The 21,535-nt window shown below is 46.6% G+C and overlaps 1 protein-coding gene across 3 annotated transcripts in view; it reads right to left on the reverse strand.

Moving 5' to 3' along the window:
* Positions 1-21,535, reverse strand: part of STAP1 (signal transducing adaptor family member 1) — a 117,150-nt gene that overhangs the window by 68,229 nt on the left and 27,386 nt on the right. For all 3 annotated transcript variants that reach the window (XR_004536498.1, XM_033914822.1, XM_033914812.1), the window contains exon 2: positions 460-531. Coding sequence is in view for 2 of the 3 variants with exons in the window: in XM_033914822.1 (XP_033770713.1) it covers positions 460-531 (72 nt within the window). In the remaining variant the exon portion in view is untranslated. The remainder of the gene's footprint in view (positions 1-459; positions 532-21,535) is intronic.

Consider the following 21,535-nt stretch of genomic DNA (forward strand, 5'->3'; position numbering starts at 1 on the left):
ACTCCAGAATCAAATTGATTTGTCCCCATATTAATTTCCAAAAGTTGAGTATCAAAGGACAATAGAACAACAAATGATCCAGTGTCCCTATTTCAAGATGACAGTGCCAGCATCTATTAGATTTTGAACTGTCTAACTTCTGCAAATGAACTGGGGTCCAAAAAACTCCATGTAACAAAAAGAACCATGTTAGTCTCATAGATGCTGACACTGTACATCTCATCCTCCAAGTCCAAATCTGTGGCCATTGAGTAGCAGAAATCTACTGCTTTATCTCAATGTTCCAAATATCTTTTAGACTAGTTTTAGTCTTTAAAAGTGACTGACCTGTACTCTGAAAACTTTCAGGAAATAAGCACAAAATCGAGTTGTTCCTTTAACAATATATATAAGTTCAATGAATGAGGGCATGCAATAATAAATCATTATAGTAACATGACACAAATATCAACTCCTTACCATTTCCTCTCTGTCATTTGTATACAGGAACAATGTCGTACCCCGGAGTTCCACCCAATACTTTTGATATTCCTGTTTGAAAAAACAAAACAGAATATATTTCCAGTTTTGATAAGAATGGATATAAAGAAAAGGGCAGACCAAATATCATATCAGAAATAAATTGATTTATATAAATACCAAGACATTTTTCCCCCTAAAAAGGGTGAGGGGGAGAGGGAAATGTTAACTTGAATATAGCTGAGACTTTATTCCAGCATTCCTCCCCTCCCTCCCCTGTGATATCAGCCACTCCTCCTTCACTGCTGCTGCCACAATCCTTGAACTGGAAAAGCTCCAACTTCCTCTCTCCCCCATACAGATGAAGCTTCCTCTCAGATCCAACCTAGGCCCTCCAGGGCCTACTTTACCACCCTAGCAGAGTAGCCATTTTCACTATAAAAACGACATGGGCAAAAGCAAGAGGGGGGAATCCCTTCTGTTCCAACTCACCACTAGACCACCAGGGCAGTATGATAGGTCCATGACAGTGGGCCTATGAGTAGGGTTACCATATTTGTGAAGCTAATAAATAAGACGCATCTGCACCCTTTTCGGTGATTCTGCAGCGGCAGTGATCAAGATAGGTGGCCTATGTCAGGGCCTTCCATCTGCGAGTCCTGCCTGTGCAGAAACAGGAAGTTGAAACAAATAGGTGGGACTTGCAGAGGGAAGGCCCCCAACATTGGCAGCCTGTCTTGATCACCACCACTGCAGAGTCGTCAAAGAGGGCTGCAGGTGGAAGAGAAAAGGACAAGACAGGAAGGCTGCTAGAAGAGGAAGGAGCTCTGGAGCATAATGCCAACTGCGGCTGGGTTGATTTCTTTTTTAGGCTGCTACCATCATCTCCCCCCCCTCCCCCCAAAAAGGCAAAATCTGCACTACAGCAGTGAATTAGAAAAGCCACCTGGACATCCGATGGAGCCTCCAAAATGAGGACATGTCTGGAGAAATCCGTACATCTGGCAACCCTACCTATGAGTGGGTCTAGGTGGATGACTTCATCTGGTCAGTGGAGGAGGGAGAAAGAAAATGGGAACTCTTCCAGTCGGGGGTGGGAGGGATGGAGGGGAGTCACTGCTGGAAGCAGGGGAAGTGAGAGACAGGAAGGAATGCTGGACACTATGGGGCTCATAATCGAAAGAGAAAAACATCCAAAAACCGGCCTAAATCGGCACTTGGACGAACATTTCTCTAAAACGTCCAAGTGCCGATAATCAAACCGGGTTTTGGACGTATTTCTAAACGACTTAGGCCTTCATAGAACCGCTCAACATCCAAAGCTAAACGGGGCGTTTCGGGAGGCGTGTCGAGGGCGGGTGTTGGGCGGGACGTGGGCCGGCTTAGACTTAGTCGTACAGCATGTATAACCAAAAGTTAAACAAAGCCTAGAGGAAACTTGGACGTTTTGACTTAGGCCATCTAAAACATGGTCTAAGCCACTAAAACCCACCTCAACTCACTAGATAATCACTGCAAACACATAACACAGACCCCCACACACTACCTCAGTGATCACTAACACCCCCCCACCCCAATAAAAATTTTAATTATAACCTGAAATTTCAGCCTCCAGGCCATCATCACCTGGCTGCCTAGCATAGGAAAGCCTAGTTGTCCAGCCCAGAGGCAGCTTAAGTCATCTTGGGGGTGGGTTTGGGACCCATAGAGAGATGGACCCATGCCCATAAGCTCCTGTAATTACTGCATTGTTACTGAAACATGTGCACTCCCTTATATACCCCCAATACCCTTTTGTACTGGCATATAAGTGGCTCCTGCATCCATAAGGGCTATAGGGGTGGTAGATAAGTGGGTCTAGGGGATTCTGGAGGTGGTTTGGGGGGCTCACCGTCACCTATAAGGGAGCTGTAGTGAGGAGAAGCCATGGCACCCTGTTTGTGAGGTTCACAGCAGTGCCCTGTAAGGTACCCCACTATTTAGGTGCCCTGTCTGGGTGTTCTGTCAATCACTTTGCAGACCCCTCCCACGTCCAACAGGACTTGTTCTAGACGTTTTTGGCTTGGACGGACATTTGTACGAAAATGGACTATAAAGGTAGACGTTTTAGATCAGATCTGCAGGACGTATAATTAGGACAATTTTCGAAAGTCAAAAGAAGTTGGACGTCTCTTTCGAAAATGTCACTTAGGCACTTTTTGACTTTGGATGACTTGCAAAATGGACGTAAACGGACTTAGACGTCCCTTTTGATTATGCCCCTCCATGGGGAGGGAGAAAAGGCTTGAATATAAAACAAGAAGTAATTTTTTTATTTTTTTGTAAAAAAAAAAAATAAAAATCTCAGTATATATTAGAATATATGCAGTAACTATTATTTCAATGTGATGTTAATCGGAACCAGCCTTTAGTAGTGCAATGTTTTCAAGCCAGTCCTTGACCCACGTCCAACCAGTCAAGTTTCCAGAATACCCACAATGAATCTGCACGAAATAGATTTCCATATCAAGGAGTAGGGTTACCAGATGTTGGGGAAAGCCCAGTCCTCTTTTTAGAGGATTGTCCAGGCACCCAGATGGATTTCCAAAATCCAGCAGTTTGTCCAGGTTTTGGAAGGATCTGAGCTTGGGGCCTGGAGAGCTACTGAGCATGTATAGTTGTGATGCAATGATGTCACACGCATTCGTGCATATGTGTGAAATCATTGCATTACATCTGCACATGCTCAGAGGCCCTCTAGATGACTTAGGGGAAAAAGAGGCAAGGTTTGTGTGGAAACGGGGCTGAGGTCAGAATGAGGGTGGGGCTGGGGTAGATTGGGGCGGGACTCTAAAGTGGCAAAAACACCTGCTGCCTTACGACCAACGGTGGCCATCGTCGGCAGGGATTGATTCTCACTATAAGTCTAGTCTGCACAAAAACAGAGAAGTGTGCAGATACAGAGGTATGGAGAAGTCAGAAGTGAGCATCAAACTTTCAAAGACAAGCTATGCCTACTTTTCACTCCTTTATAGATATTTAATTTGCTGAGATATTTGCCAGTGTATTAGAACTTTGAAATGTTTTGTGATCTAAAGGGTTTTTTTTGGCTGATTATAGAAGCATGGGGGAGAGCCAATGAGAGCGCTAGCTCTCTCTCTCTCTCTCATAGCTCCGGTGCAAAGGTGTGCCTCGTGGATTCTGTGGCCTTTTTTCCTCTTTAAAAAAAAGTTTTCTCAGTGGATTCACTAGTATTTGTGATGAGGGAAACAATCGGCATAATAGCCAGCATGTGATTAACTGAAGTTCCTTTGAGATTTTTTGGATTTATCTTTACTCCAGTTCTTCCATTTTTTTTTTTTTATTTTGTTATTTTTAAGACACACATAGAGAGGGTTTATTCTAGTTATATAACCAGCCAGTGAATTTTGGGTGGTCACAACATTCTTTGCCCCACCCTTTCCCTACCTCAAAATGTAAATACTTTAGCTAATGAGAATCCCCAAGCTCTGTCAGCTGAAGTCTTTCTCTAGACAAAACTCCTTTTTTTACTAAGCTTTGCAGGCAGTAGCAATGTCCCTAAGACACTGATGCTGGCACTCCACACAAGCTTAGTTGTCAGTGGCTCAAAGATGCTGTCACTGACTGCAGAGCTTGGTAGAAGGGAGTTCTATCTTTGGAGGAGATCCTCAGCTGGGGATCCCCTGTAGCTATACAGCAAGTGTCAGGACCAGTGTTCAACTTGCTAGAACCCAAGTCAGAAAATAAAGGAGGGCTCCCCTCACTGATCTCCCTACCTCCACTCCTTTTCCCCCACCTGCCATTACTTTCACACCAACAGACCCTCACCAAATACAAAACAAGGGATCACATATTAGAAATAAAAATATTTATACAGAAATTGAACTGGGAACCTTTTCTACTGAACACAATACAAAAGGCATTTGCTATGCACATTTCCCAAAGCTAACATATTCCATTTAAAACATTCAAAATAAAATGGGTTTGGGTTTTTTCTACCTTTGTTGTTTGAACATTTTATTTTTCCATCATGTTGATTCTGGTTTCTCTTTTCTGTGGTCCTGTCTGTTATCTACTAATTTTACTTCAGCCAGCTGCTGTCCATTTGTCTTTTCTTCTTTCTCCTGTCTATTCCTTCTTTTCTGCCTTTTTTTCACCTTTCTCCTCCTGTTTACTTTCAGCTACCTATCAAATTTCCATTTTCTTCCTTCACCTGTCCTATAGTTCGCCTATTCACCCTCTCCTTTCACAGGCCTTCATTCTCTTTCATCTTCTCCCTATTATCATATTTCTACCCTCTCTAATCATCATCCTCTCATTCATTTCCTTGCCAACCCTTTACTTCCCCTCCTGGCTTCTCCGATAGGATTCCACCATTCTCCCTCCACCCTTCTAGTCAAACATCTGCTTCCTCTTCTTCCCCTTCGTAGCCTGACATTTCCCTGTCCCTTCTGCCCTCTCCTCCATGGTCCAGAATTTCTCCCTTTTTCTTACTTCATTCCCATTATCAGGCATCTCTCCATCACTCCCTTTTGCTACTGGATCCAATATCTCCCTCTCTATTCCTTCTCCACCTCCTGTGTATCTCTCGCTCTCTCACTCTCTTGTACCCCATGACTAACATCTCTTTCTCTCTTCCCCTCCCTTCTGCCCTAGGTGCAGCATCTCTCTTCCCCCATGCAGCATTCCTCTGCAACATTTCTGCTTCTCTCCCACTATCCATCATCTCTTTTTCCTTATCTTGAGCCCTGGGTCAAACATCTCCCTCCATGCAGCATTTCTCCCTTCCACCATCATGTGTAGCATCTGACCAATTCTTCCTCTCTACCCATGCACCATCTCTCCCTCTCCTCCACCCCACCCCTATATCCATTTCTCCTTCTCTCCCTATGCACCATCTCTCCTTCCCTTCCACCCCTATATCCCAACATCTCTCCCTCCCCTTCACCCCTAGATCAATTTCTCCTTCTCTCCCTATGCACCATCGCTCCCTCCCCTCCACCCCATATCAATTTCTCCTTCTCTCCCAGTGAACTATCTGTTCCTCCCTTCCATCCTATATCTATGTCTCTTCTCCCCATGTACCATCTCTCCCTCTCCTTTACTGACCATACCTTCCATCAAAGAATTCTACTACACTAGAAAAACTAACTTTTCCGTTGTAGCTCCAACTTTATGGAACGCCATGCCACCTCAACTCCGCCTTGAAAATTCACTCGACAAATTCAAGATTAAACTAAAAATGTTTTTATTCCAAGATGCACACCATAGCATTTAAATATTTCCTCTCCAACAGCTAGCAAAAGAAATATGAACCACTTTCAAGAAGCGATCCCCTCTCCTGATGTTATATCCTCCCTCTCTTCCCCTTTTTAAATTTGTTTTTAATGATGTAATTATTAACTTCCCCTCCCCCTTCTCCCTCAAGCTCATGTATCTGTAATTTGTCCATTTAATGTTCACATTTCCCCTCCCCCTATAATAATTTATTTTAACCTTTCATTTTTAGCATTGCAAACTGGCCAGGTGCATGTCGATGGTTGATATATTAAAATTAATTAAACTTGAAACTTTACCACTGTGTTCCATCTATCCTCCCCTCCACCCCTATGTGTCAACATTTTTCTCTCTTACCCCTCTACTCCTATGTGCAACATCCCTCCTTCCTTCCCACTCCCACCTCTCTCATTTCAACTGGGTCAACCCCATCGATTCCCAAATGCTGCCTTTCTGGTAACCCAGAAGCCTCTCCTCTGCTGCATCCTGCCTGAACAGAAACAGGAAGTTGTGAAGTAGGCGGGACATGGCAAAGGCTTCCAGATTAGTAGCAGGGCAACGTGTGGGAACTACTGCTGCTCCTGGGAGACCTGTTGTAAGAGATGCTTCAGGAAGAAAGAGCAGAAGACATCAAATCAGTCAAAGAAAGCCTTTTTTTAAATAATAATAATACCTTTCTGCAACATATATGTACAGAAACCATAATACTTTTAAATTAGATCTCCTTTTTTATTTTGTTTTTGGACATAAGTAAATCTTGTTTTAAAGAAGAAACTCCCTCTTTTTGCTCTTTTAATTTCTTTCCCAAGTCATTAACTTGAGGTGTTATGGATTTCCTAAGTTCACTACAAGATCCCATAGGGCATCCAGGGTAACATCAGGAGGTTTATCTATCAACGCAAAAGCTCCAATTGACTCTAAAGATTCCTCAGAGTCTAATGATACCTCTGTCGAGCCTTGGTCCGTCTCAAAAACAGCAGTTCCCTCCTCAGGTAGCTCCTGGGACTAACAGAGTCCCCCTCGGCATTCACAAGCAGGCTCTCAGTTGAAATGACCTCTCGCGGCAAGAGTACTGCCTCCTCGGACGTGTTCTGCAAGTGTGGAGAGCTTGCTCTCTGAGGCTGTGGAGGCAGAACTCTAGTGCTGGGTAGCATTGAGCCCAAGGAGTTCCGCTGTGGCGGCGCTCCCCATCGGCATCTCCAGCGTGCAATTCCTCGGCATGGCTGACTCTCATTGTAGTCGGTGCAGGATTTCATCAATAGTGCCAACGGAAAGTACTTCAGAATGGCGGGAGGCTCCACCGATGCTCCTTCCCCTTCTTTTCAGCATAGTGGATTATAAAAATAATCAATCAGGTAAAGATCCGCGGCATCTCTCAGCTAATGGCATAAAGCAGCAGCCATCTTGGATCTCCAAAAACAAAATTCAAAAAACAGCAACAGATTGAGAAAGTGGCTGTGGACCTTTTCATAAACTGACCTCGCACAACAACCCAATTGCTGTATATAATATATATGTTTATTAGCAATAGACAAAAATCAGCTTTCATTAAATAAAAAAGTACAGCACATTGAGCCAATGGATAACATACATAGAGTGGTCATCTTCTGTCATGAATCCATCCTAAAATCTAAGGCAGCCGGTCTACTACTTATATACTTTAGTTCAGTAACCTAAAGTAACACCTAGTTACAGATTACATACTCACTTTCTATTGGGTTGACACATCTGTCATATCTATTGGTTCTATAGTCTGCATATTTATTTCAGAGCCATATTGAAACATGATGTCACTCATTGTCAAATCTGACTCCTCTCTCTATTTCCCTGACAATGCGTTCTTAATTCTAAGTTCAATAATTTCTGAGAGAAGGCCCCCTCCTGTCTGAGCTTCATTGTCCTTCATTAGTAGTTCAGATAACTTTTGGCAGGACATTTTATTTTGGTTCATCGTCTTCTTGGACAGTCTTGAAATATCCAAGGCTGCTACAGTCAGCAAATATCTTCTAGCCACTGGGCCACAGTTGAACCTCTTACATAGCCTTCTTGTTTCTTGCTGACAGGGCGACATATGATTATTCAGAAGCTTGAATTCATAAGCACAATGTCTCTCTTAAAAATATAACTTTTGGAGTCTCATAGGGGTCTTCAACTTCATTCTCATGATGGTCTTATTCCCTATTCTTCCTCAAGATGTAATTTCTATAAAGAAAATGCAGGAAGCACTGATGACTGAAAATTCTAATTTAAGGAGAAAAGTGGAAATTCTGGAAAATCAAAGCCACGCAAATAATTTACATCTGCTGATTTTCCCCAGATTACCTATGATAATACCTATTGATATGCTGAAGTGTTATTTTATGGAAGTATTAAATGTACCTGAGCAGTCTATTCCTCCTTTTTCTAGAGCTTAATATATTCCACAGAAACAAGGGCAGCAAGTTGAGGTTAAAAGCCAACAAGAAACCCCTTTGGACATAGCTAATCTATTGGAAGCCTCAGAAGAAAATGTAGCTATTCCAGCAACACTTACACTAACAGTGGCGCTTTCGCCCGATAAAGAATGGATCATGAGAATGTATTTCAAGAACAGATCTAAAGAATTTTTGGGACACAAGATCCAGATTTACCCTGATGTTTCCAGGGAAACACAAAAAAAGAGGCAACGGTGTTTAGCTTACTGTAAATACTCGAATATAAACTGATCCGAATATAAACCGAGGTAACCTTTTTCCCCCAAAAAAGGAGGAAAAAAGGCTGACTAATATAAATTCGGGGGGGGGGGGAGGGGGATTAATATTTAAGTGCAGTGCCTTGCACCCTGTTCCCTCTCCCTCGCTGCTCTGCATCCAGCCCCCTCACTAGTGGTTCTGCACAGGTAGGAGCGAAGGAAGATCGCTCCTGCAGCGATTCACCTGCTGGACCACCAGGGAAACTAAAGGTACGTGGGGAAGGTGGGAGGGAGATGACAATAATTAGAATCGGCCGGGACAGGAGACCGGAGGAATCCCTCCTGTCCCAGCCACTGGGACCACCAGGTCTCACAGCAGGCCTGGCAGAGGTAGGTTCAGGAGGAGGGCAGGTCTGCACTGACACAAATAAAAACCGAGACCCCCATTTTTGGGCCATTTTTTGGCCCCAAAATATCGGTTTATATTTGAGTATATACCATACTTTCTTGTTTGTGTTGCTGGTAATTATTTGGTTGCATTGTCATGTAACTTTTTTACCCACCTAGATTTGTAGATGAGCATGATACAAATTTTTAAAACAACATAAGATATCTTATGTTCTAAACCAGTGGTTCTTAAACTTGTTCTGGTGGCCCCTAGGTAGTCGGGTTTTCAAGATATCCCTAATGAATATACATGAGGTAGATTTGCATATAATAGAGGTTACAGGCATGCAAATCTGCCTCATGTATATTCATTAGGGATATCTTAGAAACCCAACTGGCTGCAGGTCCCCCAGGACAGGTTTAAGAATCACTGTTCTAAATGATCATGTTGTGCAGATGTCAGGTTTTTAAATTCACCCACTCAGTTTTTCAACAAGTTTATAGTACTCCAGTATGCAAATGCACTACAGACATCTTTTGAACGAGCCTTATTGGGTGGAATCTTTTTTTTCTTAAATTTCCATGCAAGTGCATAATAAGATACCAATCAGCAAAATATGTTTTTCTGGAGCCATCTCAGTTGTCTAATTTCAAAGAAAACAATGTAACAATCTCTAAAGAATAGAATGACTCTACCAGCTGCAGACCACAGCTTTAATAATTAGATTCATTATTTTCTTCGTTCTATCACTCTGATTTAATCTTAGATCTCAATTTATTGTGGACTTGAGATAGATTACGAAATGTTCTAATTTCTTTAATGTTTAATTCCATATTTTGGATTTAGTTTTTTATCTTATATTATCTTAATTTAACTTTCTGTACAAGATGTTTTATGCTTGGATGATTATTTTTGAAAATATAAATAAACAATTAAAAAAAATTAAATTAGATCTCCATATTTTTAAGATTGGTTAATTAATATTCTTTTCCAGAAAATAAAATAGCTTTGATGTCTCTGGCTCTGTATTTCCTTTGTTTTCCATCTCAAACCTTTTCTTGTTTTGTTCCCTCTTCCTGTTGTCCTTCCTTTTCAGAGTGAAATTTTAATACCTTTCTTCTTTTTATCTCTTTGTGCTCTCTTCTCCAGCTTCTCTCCTTACTTCCTCTTCATGTTCTCCCTCTTTCTGACTTCTTTTCTTGTCCCCCTCTCCTCCCTTTTTTATAACCTTCCTCCTACAATATCAGCCTAGATTCCTCCTTTCCACTATCAGGCCCTTGTCAAAATTACTCTCTCCCACCCTATCCCCCCACTCCTCTCCCTTCTCAGGGCTATTTCCCCCTCATTTCCTAGCAATTTTATCTACCAAAACAAGACAAAACAGTAAACACACATGACCTACAAAAATACACACAATTGTACAGAAAATGTAAAATCTATTTATATTTATTAGCAAAGACTTTAATACCACATCCACTTTTTTTTTTTTTTGTAATTGTTTATTTAGAACAAATAGCAGTACAAAGAAGCATCAATACAGCACAAAAATAATACAAGCAGAAGAACCCCACAAACCAAATGATGCAACACCCATCCCTCAACACCCATCCAACTTTCCCCCTCCCCCAGAACAGCAAGTACATATACTCAAAACCCCAATAGTCGTATTACACAGCAATTTATAGGTATCTCAATAACTAAGGAGATGCAAATAGAAGTAAGTAAATCACAGCAAAGAAAAAAAAGCAAAAGTCAAGTAACAAACATTGCTCCCTACACCCTACCGAATTCCATCATATCAGCCCATGTTCCCTATATCCAATCCCTCCACTTCCAGGTATCTCCCCCATATATCAATATATTGCTGCCTTTTTCTGGTCAGTAAGGCTGAAAGCCTATACCTCTCACATACCCAACAAAGTGGATATAGTGGTACCTTGCCAGTAGCGAGCCAAAGTCAGCCTGGCCGCTGTGAACGCCAGCTGAGCCAGTCTGTCCTGGGTTTTATCATCCCCTCCCGTGGGGAAGCCCAGTAAAGCCACCTCCGCTCTCTCTACTATGGGGACCTGGAGGAGTTTCCCCAACTGCCCAAGCTTATAGGAGCCTGGCCGATATTTAGAGTCATGCAGCCCCAACTGAATATTGGGCTGGGAACTGCATAAGATTCTTTTTGCTGTTTTTGTAAATCAAAATCCTCCCTAGAGTCACCAATCCCAATACATAACTCCTCCCCCAGCCGACAGCCAAACCTTTACCCACCCACCAATGTGTAGGTAAGTACAGTTAGACTTATTTAATATACTGCAATTATTAACAAAAAAATGTTAAACCAAAGTGGATTTCAATAATAAAAACTAAGGGTTAAAGTTAAAAATCAAAGACAGACAGGGTAAACAGACTATGAGAGGGAAACTAACAGGACATAAATAGGCTTGACAGTGGAAGGAAAGGTTTACAATATGTTGTAGGGAAGAACTAAGAGGGAAACAACAAAAGGTAAAAGGTAAAATAAAATGTATACATGTGAACTGCTATAAAAGTAAGTCTATAAGGAAGTCGTATTTGAAGTAGTAGGCTTTTAGTTGAGACTTATCCCCTCTTTTACTACCTACCCCCCAAATGCCTGAATCTGAGGGCAACTCCACCACATGTGAAAGAATGTTCCCCGCTGACCACACCCCCTCCAGCATAAATCCATGCCCATGGCAGACATCTTGCTCAAAATAACCGGGGTCATATACCACTGAACCAACAGTTTAAGAGCATTTTCCAAGACAGGAGCCACAGCCACATGATGTATCCAGAACATGATGTGTTCCCATTCAGCCACATCAAAAACCTGCCCCAGGTCCACTTCCCAAGCCAGTAGGTAGGAAGGTTTCTGGCCCCGTTCCCGATGCACCCACTTGTACAGCAGAGATATGCACCCTCGCCGTACCGGTATCCCCAATAGCTGCTCAAATTCAGAACAGCAGTAGACCTCAGCATCAGCCTGTTTAGCCTTCTCTAAATCAAGTTCAAGTTCAAGTTTATTAATATTTGATTAATCGCTTAATCGATTTGCTAAGCGATGTACAAAATCATAAATTAAAAATACAAATACAAATAAGGACAGATTGAATGACACATATTTAACAAAAAACCAAAATATTTAACAAGACAAACTTGAGTTGGGAGGAGAGGGGGGAAAGTTACAAGTTTTTCATATTGAAGAAAAAACAAAAAAGGAAAAATCCAAAAGGGAACGGGGGAATTGTAAAAATCTAAGTATAAAAAATAATTCTAAAATTTAAATGTTAAAAGTGTCTTTAAAAAGATGGGTTTTTAGATATTTTTTCAAAGAGGTGGGGTCTTTTACATTTTTAATATATTGTGGTAGGGAGTTCCACCATTGTGGAACTTTTCTCTTGTAGATATGAGAAAAGGTCCTTAGAGTCCAACTGGTAAAGAGCTTGAAGCTCGGTAAACACTCGAATGGACTTCCCCTCCAAAAATTGGCCAAAGTACTGCAACCCTTTCCTTTCCCACTGCACAAATATCCTCCTGTCCCTATCCGGCACTAAATCCACAGCATACCGCAATAGTAGATGATACAACCCTTTAAATTTACTGAGCAATTTTCGGGCCTCCCCTTTCCAGACCCGCAGTGTCCACCTAGTGAATGGATTAGATATGATCCCCAGAGCTTTGTCCCCCAAATCCCTCCATATTAGCGACCCAAGAGTCCCCTTTCCCCAGGAACTACCCAACAAACCCTGCTCAACTCGTGCCACATGCCACTCCACCACCGCCCTTAACTGTGCCACATAGTAATAATGTTCCAGATGGGGGATACCCAAACCCCTTCCTGCCTTAAACTTAAACATAGCCCACCGAGCCATCCGAGGACATCTGCCTCCCTACACAAACCGTATCAGGTTTTGCTGCCACCGCTGGAAAAACTGGTTAGGAATTTATATAGGCAAAACTTGAAAGAAATACAGATTCTTGGGAAGAATCAGCATCCGGATTACCTCCATGTGTCCCAGCCATGATACATACAATTTATCCCATCGTTCCAGATCCCGAGAAAGAGCCGCCACCAAGGGAATGTAATTCAGTTGAAATAACGACGTCCAATCCACCTCCAACTGTATAGTATATACCCAAATATCTAATAGGGCCCTTAACTCACTGGAAAGGCACCGCCTGTTTAATACCCGGAATATCTGAGTCTGGGACCGATATATTCAATATCTCCGTTTTAGTCAGATTAGCTTTAAAGCCTGACAACAACCCATAGTCCATCATGAGGTCCCGGAAAGTCCGAAGCGATCTCTCCGAGCCCTCCACAATGTCCAGACAATTTATGCTCGCACCCCTGAACAGTTAAACCCCGCACCCTCTCCAACTGTCATATCTTTTGTGCAAGGGGCTTAATCACCAAAGCAAAAAGCAAGGCTGATAATGGGCATACTTGCCTCGTCCCCCTCCGAAGCTCAAAGGGGGAGGAATATACCCATTAATTTTAACACAAGCCATCAGCACATTGTACAAAGATAATATCCAAGACACATAACGGGCCCCCTAGCCCATATGCCGGAGGACCGCCTCCATAAACCTCCAATCCACGCAGTCAAAAGCCTTTTTGACATGCACCACCACAGCAACCCATGAGGTCCCACTGCAATGGGCCTGCCAGACCAAATTCAAGACTTTAATAGAATAAATTTTTAATTCCTATTTTATTTTAATACACACATATCCAGGGAGGGAGGGGGGGAGGAAGTGTGTGTGTGTGTGTGTAGGGGGGGGGGGGGAGAGGGAAATGTACTTTGTATTCTATTTGTATGGTTATATGTGCTGTTTATTGTACTGATTGATTGTATATTCTTTGCACTTTATGTTGGATTTGAAAATTAATAAAGAATTATTAAAAAAAAGACTTTACGGATCCCATCAGCTGCCTGCCTCCCCCCAATGAACCCCACCTGATCAGGATGAATAAGCGCTGGCATATGATGCGACAAACGATCAGCCAACACTCGAGCTAAAATTTTTGTATCAATACCCAACAGCATAATTGGCCTATAACTGCCACACTGGATGATATCCTTCCTGGGCTTAGGCAAAATCCACCTTCACTGCAGATGCTGCTCCGGGATCGTCCCCCCCCAGGCAGAAACAGGGTACCAAAGATCTCTTGTACCACTTGTGTGGCATCCTGATAGTCCACTGTTTCAGGCACTCCCCTAATGCGCACACGACCTGTTCTCCAGGTCCTCTACGCGCGCAAAACAATCTTCTGAGCTGCATCAAAAGCCACGCTCAGGTCCTGCACCACATCCTCTTGCTCTCCAATACGGCGCTCTGTCTCCTCCACTCTCCCCAGAAGGTCAGCAAAGTCCTGTCTGATTTTCTTAACAGCCTCCTTAATGTTTTATGTCACAGGCCCACTGCTGGAAGTCCACCTTTGTGACCACCGCTGAGGATTCCATGCGTCGCAATCTCGGAGAGGCGCCCTGCTCTGATTTCTCTTCTGACACACTCTCCCCAGACTCGCATAAGGACACGCTGGAGGCCCCGAGCTCATGGCGTAGGCCGCACTTCTCCGCTCCCTTAGCGGGCTGTCTCCCCTCATCAATCTTTTTCTTGGACGGCATTTTGCGATGGCGGTCTGCTCCGGGCTGCTAGTGAAGGAACTCTGTATGGAAATGAAGTGCACAAGTAGGAAGTAGGGATTTGCCCTCGGAAGTCAGAGCTCTCACTCTAACCTGCCAACGTGCTTGGTGACGTCACACACATCCACTTATTTAAGATTATAATACAAACATATTTCTGTAAAGTCAATATTACATATGAAATAAGAGTAAAATAATTAAAAATATCAGTTCTGCAGTTTAACCCTGTTATAGAACTCTGGCATTTGAGATTGGTATCATGTTCTACTTTTAAGATAATTAATGCTGTTTGAGGCTGCACCTTTATGTACACAGTACAATGAATTAATACAGTATATTAAAGATTGTTGCAACTATTATGGGAACATGTGTACTGCTAGTTTTCCATGTCAACATTACATCAGTAATGCCAGATTACACAAGTAACAATATGAATATGAGGTTTCACCACTCTTACTCGCCCAAAGTTAAAATTCTGATTAGTGCAGGGAACAGCTGGGCACTCCCCCAACTAGAACATGAGCAAACCTTTGTGGGCTCCTGTCAACCCATCTCTGAAACATAACTGGGCCTGTGTAGGCCTACTAGCCTTCACCCATTTCCCCCACTCTCAAACCTCTACCTTATGATAGATGCCCCTTGCACTTTCACCTAGAGGAGGAATCCAGTTTTTCTCCTTCTCACTACAGTGCAGAGTACAAAACGGTACTGTAAACACTCTGAGCTGGATACCAAAGTACAGTGTGGAGGGAACAAGAGGGCATGTATCAATGTGGGCCACAGACCTTTAACATAACTTAAATTTTGGGGGCTGGAGTGAGAGGACAGACATCATACCTCATATCTAGGTGAGAGGCCCTTTGGGGCTGGGAGGAGTTCGCCTCTGCAGGAGGAGCTTGGTCTGTGACATGAACAGAAAGCACAGTTACTTACCGTAACAGGTGTTATCCAGGGACAGCAGGCATATATTCTCACATGTGGGTGACGTCATCTACGGAGCCCCAGCGCGGACAGCTTTTCAAGCAAACTTGATTGAAGTTTCAAGTTTGCTACACTGCACCACGCATGTGCATGCCTTCCTGCCCACTAGAGGGAGCATCCCCACCTCGTGGTCCTCAGTTCCATAACCAGCAAAGAAGCCATCCCCGGGGAGGTGGGCGGGTTGTGAGAATATATGCCTGCTGTCCCTGGATAACACCTGTTACGGTAAGTAACTGTGCTTTATCCCAGGACAAGCAGGCATGATATTCTCACATGTGGGTGACCTCCAAGCCAACCAAAAAAGGGCAGGTGGGAGGATGGCAATTTAGGAAAACAGGTTACGTAACACCGACTGGCCAAACCGGCCGTCGCTTCTGGACAAAGTGTCCAGACAGTAGTGTGAGGTGAACGTATGAACCGAAGACCAAGTGGCAGCTTTACATATGTCCTCCACAGGAGTAGACCGGAGGAAAGCAACAGAAGCTGCCATTGCCCGGACCTTATGCCCCGTGACTCGCCCATGGAGCGTGAGACCAGCCTGAGCGTAACAAAAAGAAATACAAGCAGCCAGCCAGTTGGACAAGGTGCGCTTGGAAACAGGATGTCCCAGCCTATTAAGATCAAAGGACAAAAATAATTGAGGAACCTTTCGATGAGACTTGGTACGTTGGAGATAAAAAGCCAACGCCCTCTTACAGTCCAGCGTGTGAAGCGCCGCCTCACCAGGATGAGAGTGGGGCTTCGGAAAGAACACCGGAAGGACAATAGACTGATTGAGGTGGAAATCAGACACAACTTTAGGTAGAAATTTTGGATGGGTGCGAAGAACCACCTTGTCATGATGGAACACAGTAAAGGGCGGGTCCGCAACCAAAGCCTGAAGCTCACTGATTCGACGAGCAGACGTGAGCGCAAGTAAAAAGACCACCTTCCAAGTGAGAAACTTAGGAAGAGACTTGTCAATTGGCTCAAATGGAGGTTTCATCAGCTGAGCCAAGACCACGTTCAGATCCCAAACTACAGGAGGAGGTTTCAGAGGAGGATTAACATTAACTAAACCCCTCATGAAACGAACCACCAGAGGATGAAGAGAGAGAGAACGTCCCTCTAGATGCCGATGGAAAGCAGCAATAGCACTGAGATGCACCCGGATGGAAGTTGTCTTCAGCCCAGACTTGGACAAATGCAGCAAATATTCCAGAACCGAGGATACCGGAACCAACCTTGGTACCAAATGGCGCGAGGTACACCAGGATGAAAATCTGGTCCACTTCTGGGAATAACAAAGCCGAGTCGAGACCTTGCGCGAGGCTTCCAACACCTCCCTGACCGCTGAAGTCAGGGGGAAAGGAACCAAGCCGTCAGATGTAATGACTGAAGATTGGGATGCAACAGCGAACCCCGACTCTGAGACAGCAGAGAGGGAAACACAGGCAGAAGTAGAGGCTCCCTGGCACTGAGTTGAAGGAGCAGGGAAAACCAGTGCTGACGAGGCCAACGTGGCGCTATGAGAATCATAGTGGCTCTGGATGACTTGAGGTGAACCAACGTCCTCAAGATCAGAGGAAAAGGAGGAAATGCATAAAGGAATCTCCCTCCCCAGTCGAGAAGGAAGGCATCTGCCTCGAGACAGTCTCGGGAATAAATTCTTGAACAATAGAGGGGCAGTTTGTGAGTCTCCGGGGAGGCAAACAGATCCACCTGAGGCGTCCCCCAGCGGTCGAAGACCTCGCGCAGAACTCGGGAGTTGAGCGACCACTCGTGCGGCTGGAGAAGACGACTGAGTTTGTTGGCTAGACAATTCTTCTCTCCCTGAATGTAAACCGCCCGCAGGAAAATGTTCTGGGAGGTCGCCCATTCCCAAAGGCGCAAGGCTTCCCGGCACAGGGACCAAGAGCCCGTTCCTCCTTGTTTGTTTACATAATACATCGCCACTTGGTTGTCCGTCTGTACCAGGACCACCTGATTGCGCAGGAGGTGACCGAAGGCTCGGGCTGCCAGAAAAATGGCACGAAGCTCCAACACATTGATGTGACAACGACGGTCCTCCGCCGACCATAGCGCTTGAGTCCGCAGACCGTCGAGGTGAGCCCCCCACGCGTACTCCGAAGAGTCCGTGGTCAGGACCTTGCGATGCGGAGGGACGAGAAAGAGCAAACCCCCGGAAAGATTGGAAGAGTTGGTCCACCAACGGAGCGACCGTCTCAAGGAAGGAGTGACCGTTACAGGAAGGGAGAGCGGGTCTCGATCCTGGCGCCACTGGGAGGCCAAGGTCCACTGAGGGAGTCTCAGACGCAATCGGGCAAACGGCGTGACATGAACTGTCGAAGCCATATGGCCGAGTAGAATCATTAGCCGGTGTGCAGAGACGGAGCGCTGCAGCAGAATCTGACGGGCCAGGCGAAGCAGAGCCTCCAGTCTCGATGAGGGCAGGAATGCACGAAGGCGAACCGTGTCCAGCACGGCCCCGATAAACTGAAGGGATTGAGCCGGGTACAACTGCGATTTGGGAAAATTTACCTCGAACCCCAGACGTTGAAGGAAGATGATAGTCTGTCGGGTCACTGAGATAACCCTCTCCCGGGATGAAGCCTTGATCAGCCAATCGTCCAGGTAGGGGAAGACCTGCAGCCCCTGGGATTGTAGGGCAGCCGCGACCACCACCATACACTTTGTAAAGACCCGAGGAGACGAGGCCAGCCCGAAGGGGAGGACTCGATATTGGAGGTGCAACTCCCCCACCTGGAACCGTAAGTATTGGCGAAAGGCGGGATGCACCGGAACATGCGTATATGCTTCCTTCAGGTCCAGGGAGCACATCCAGTCCCCCGAGTCTAGTAGAGGGTACAGGACTGGAAGGGACAACATATGGAACTTCTCCCGGACAAGGAACTTGTTGAGCCTCCGGAGGTCTAGAATGGGGCGTAAGTCCCCGGTCTTCTTCGGGACCAAAAAGTAACGGGAGTAAAACCCCCGTCCCCTTTGGTTCGGGGGCACATGCTCCACCGCCCGAAGGCCCAACAAGGACCTGGCCTCGGACAGGAGAAGAGGAAGCTGGTCTCGGCAGCAAAGAGAAGTCCCCGGCGGATGTTCCGGTGGCATGGACAAGAAATTCAGCGAGTAGCCCTCGGAGATAATCCGGAGCACCCAAGCGTCCGACGTGATCTCGGCCCATGCTGGGAGAAAGGACTGCAATCGGCCCCCGATAGGAGGGGGGTCCTTTGACAGTGCGGAGGGGGCCCGCCCCCAACCGCACATCACGTCAAAAAGATGGAGCGGGTTTAGACGCTCCTTGCGCCTGAGGCTTTGGTTGGGACGCCCTGCCCTGCTGCTGGGGACGTCGGGGCGGAGGCCTGGAGAAGGACGGCGTCGACTTCTGCGGGTACTGCCGCGGAGGAGGTCTAAACGGCTTCTGCGGCGGAGCCCGGGGTTTGGGATGGACCAATGAGGCAATAGAGCATTCGTGTTCAGACAAACGCTTGGTCGCCGCCTCCAAGGACTCATCAAACAGCTCTGAGCCAACACAAGGAAGATTGGCCAGACGTTCTTGTAAGTTCGGGTCCATCTCCAGGGTACGGAGCCATGCCAGGCGGCGCATGGCCACCGCGAAGGCTGACATGCGAGAGGCGAGCTCAAACGCGTCATACACCGCATGGAAGAGGTAGAGACGCAGTTGGGACAAATTGGACATAAAAACCCCAAAATCCTCTTTATGGGAATCTGGCATGACTCCATAATACCTCGGCAACGACTTCACCATCTGTCTCAAATAAAACGAGAAGGTGAATGCGTAATTCAGGACCCTGGTCGCCATCAAAGAGTTAGAATAGAGGCGACGACCAAACTTGTCCAAGGTCCGTCCCTCCCATCCGGGGGGAACAGCCGCCGAGACCCTGGAAGGCTGCGACTTCTTCAAAGCCGACTCCACCAGTAGGGACTGGTGGGACAGCTGTGCCTTATCAAAGCCCTTGCACGGAACCGTGCGATATTTGGACTCCATCTTAGAAGGCACCGCTGTGACTGTAAGAGGGGAGTCAAGGTTCCTCAAAAAGGTCTGGTTAAGAACCTTATTGAGAGGTAGCCGAGGCGTCTCTCGAGAAGGGGAGGGCAAATCCTGCTCCTCCAAAAACTCCTTCGTGTACTTTGATCCTGCTCCCAGATCAAGGTCCATAGCCCTTCCCATATCAAGAATGAACCTCGAGAAAGAGGAGGGCTTCGAAGGCGGGGAGGGAGATCGAGACGAGCGCCTCGCCAAGAAGGAAGGAGAAGCCTCGCGTGAGTATCGAGGCTCCTTCCCCGTGCCAGACCCCGAGCCCCAAGAAGCCGCATCGAGCGATCTGGACGGGGTCGGGGACTGCCCACGCCCCGAGGAACTCCTTCGGGAAGTCCCCGGGGTATGGGGCACCGAGGCACGCCCCTTTCGTCTTGGCGAAGAGTCCCTAGAGCACTCAACCTCAGACGAACGCAAAAGCCTCGGGTTATCGAGGTGCAGTTCGGAGACCCGCAGGGTCTCGGCCCCGGTCGGCGAGGAGCGACCGTGTCGTCGAGGAGAAGCCCGGTGGCATTTGGGCTTCCTCGACCGACGCTTCGCCCGAGGCCGACCCGAAGGCGAGGAACCCCGGGAGGACCTCAACGAGGATGAAGAGGAAGAGATCCTCCGAACCCGCCGCACCTTGTCCCGAGGCCGCACACTCCGCTCAGGCTGGTCAACCGAGGTCGAGGGCAAGGTCGGGACCGAGGCCGAAACCCCCCCCGGGCCCGAAGTCGAGGGCACCGAGACCGAGGTCACCGACGCCGGGGCAGCCGAGGCCGAAGCCTGCTGAAGGTGCGTGAGGGCCCCGGACAGCTCCGAGGCAATGAGAGCCCGGAGCAAGTCCTGAAAGACGGGAACCCCCATCATAGTCGGCAGGTCCGGGGCCGTCGGGTGCTCCCTCGAGGGCGACCTCGGTACCGAGTATTCCCGCGGGGCACTCGACTTCGGCGCTCGGGGCGGGGCCGAGGACGACCCACCCGCCCCCGCCGAGGAGCTCGAGGATGGCTTCTTCGAGGCTGAAACTGAAGCAGGAAGTGAGGACTTACCCTTCGCCGACTTCGGGGTCGAGGACGAAGGAGTCGAGGCCGAGGTCAAGGCCGGGGCCGAAGCCGAGGCCGACGTCGAGGCCTTCCCCGCCGCGGGGTCAACTGCAAAGAGCTCCGCCATGCGAGCCTGACGGCGGCGGAGAGCTCTCCGTTGAAAAGTGGAGCACCGGGAACAGGTGTCGGAGGGGTGCTCAGGGCCCAGGCAACGCAAGCACCACCAGTGAGGATCGGTAATCGACAGGAGCCGATCGCACCGGGTGCACTTTTTAAAGCCCGTCACAGGACGGGACATGGGCCCAAAAACCGGCCGGGAACAAGAGAGGTCCCGCGGCCGTGGCTACCGGGAGCCCCAGGAGCCAAACGAAAAAGAATTTTTTTTTTTTTTTTTTTTTCCGACGAAAATTGAAAGAAATAAAAAGAACAAAAGAGAAAAACACAGCGACCGAGTCAAAAAAGAGACACAGCCGCGGTGACAGAAGGCAAAACTAAGAGCACAATTTCCACAGGGCTTCTGGCTCCGCGGAAGAGAATGAACTGAGGACCACGAGGTGGGGATGCGCCCTCTAGTGGGCAGGAAGGCATGCACATGCGTGGTGCAGTGTAGCAAACTTGAAACTTCAATCAAGGTTGCTTGAAAAGCTGTCCGCGCTGGGGCTCCGTAGATGACGTCACCCACATGTGAGAATATCATGCCTGCTTGTCCTGGGATAAAGCTCTACCTGTGAGAACAAAAGTGTATCTGGTATTGCATGGTTTGGCCATGGAGTGGTAAAGGGGTGTGACCAAAGGGGGAAGCTCAGAGATCTGGGTTGTTGTTTTTTTACTGCAAATTCAGGTACTGTTTAATTTTGTTTCTATTTATCAGGGGAAAATGAAAAGCTGTTAGAAAATCTATTAAAGGAAATGGACAAGCCGTAGGCCCGATGGATGAACATGTTGTTCTGGCATCAAAGGACTCTCCTGCTCCTCTTATTTGTCAGGAGCCTCATTGAGCTCCGAGGAATGTTTTACCCCACCCAA

The sequence above is a fragment of the Geotrypetes seraphini genome, chromosome 1, assembly GCF_902459505.1.
Source record: "Geotrypetes seraphini chromosome 1, aGeoSer1.1, whole genome shotgun sequence".
In the NCBI taxonomy this organism is placed as follows: domain Eukaryota; kingdom Metazoa; phylum Chordata; class Amphibia; order Gymnophiona; family Dermophiidae; genus Geotrypetes; species Geotrypetes seraphini.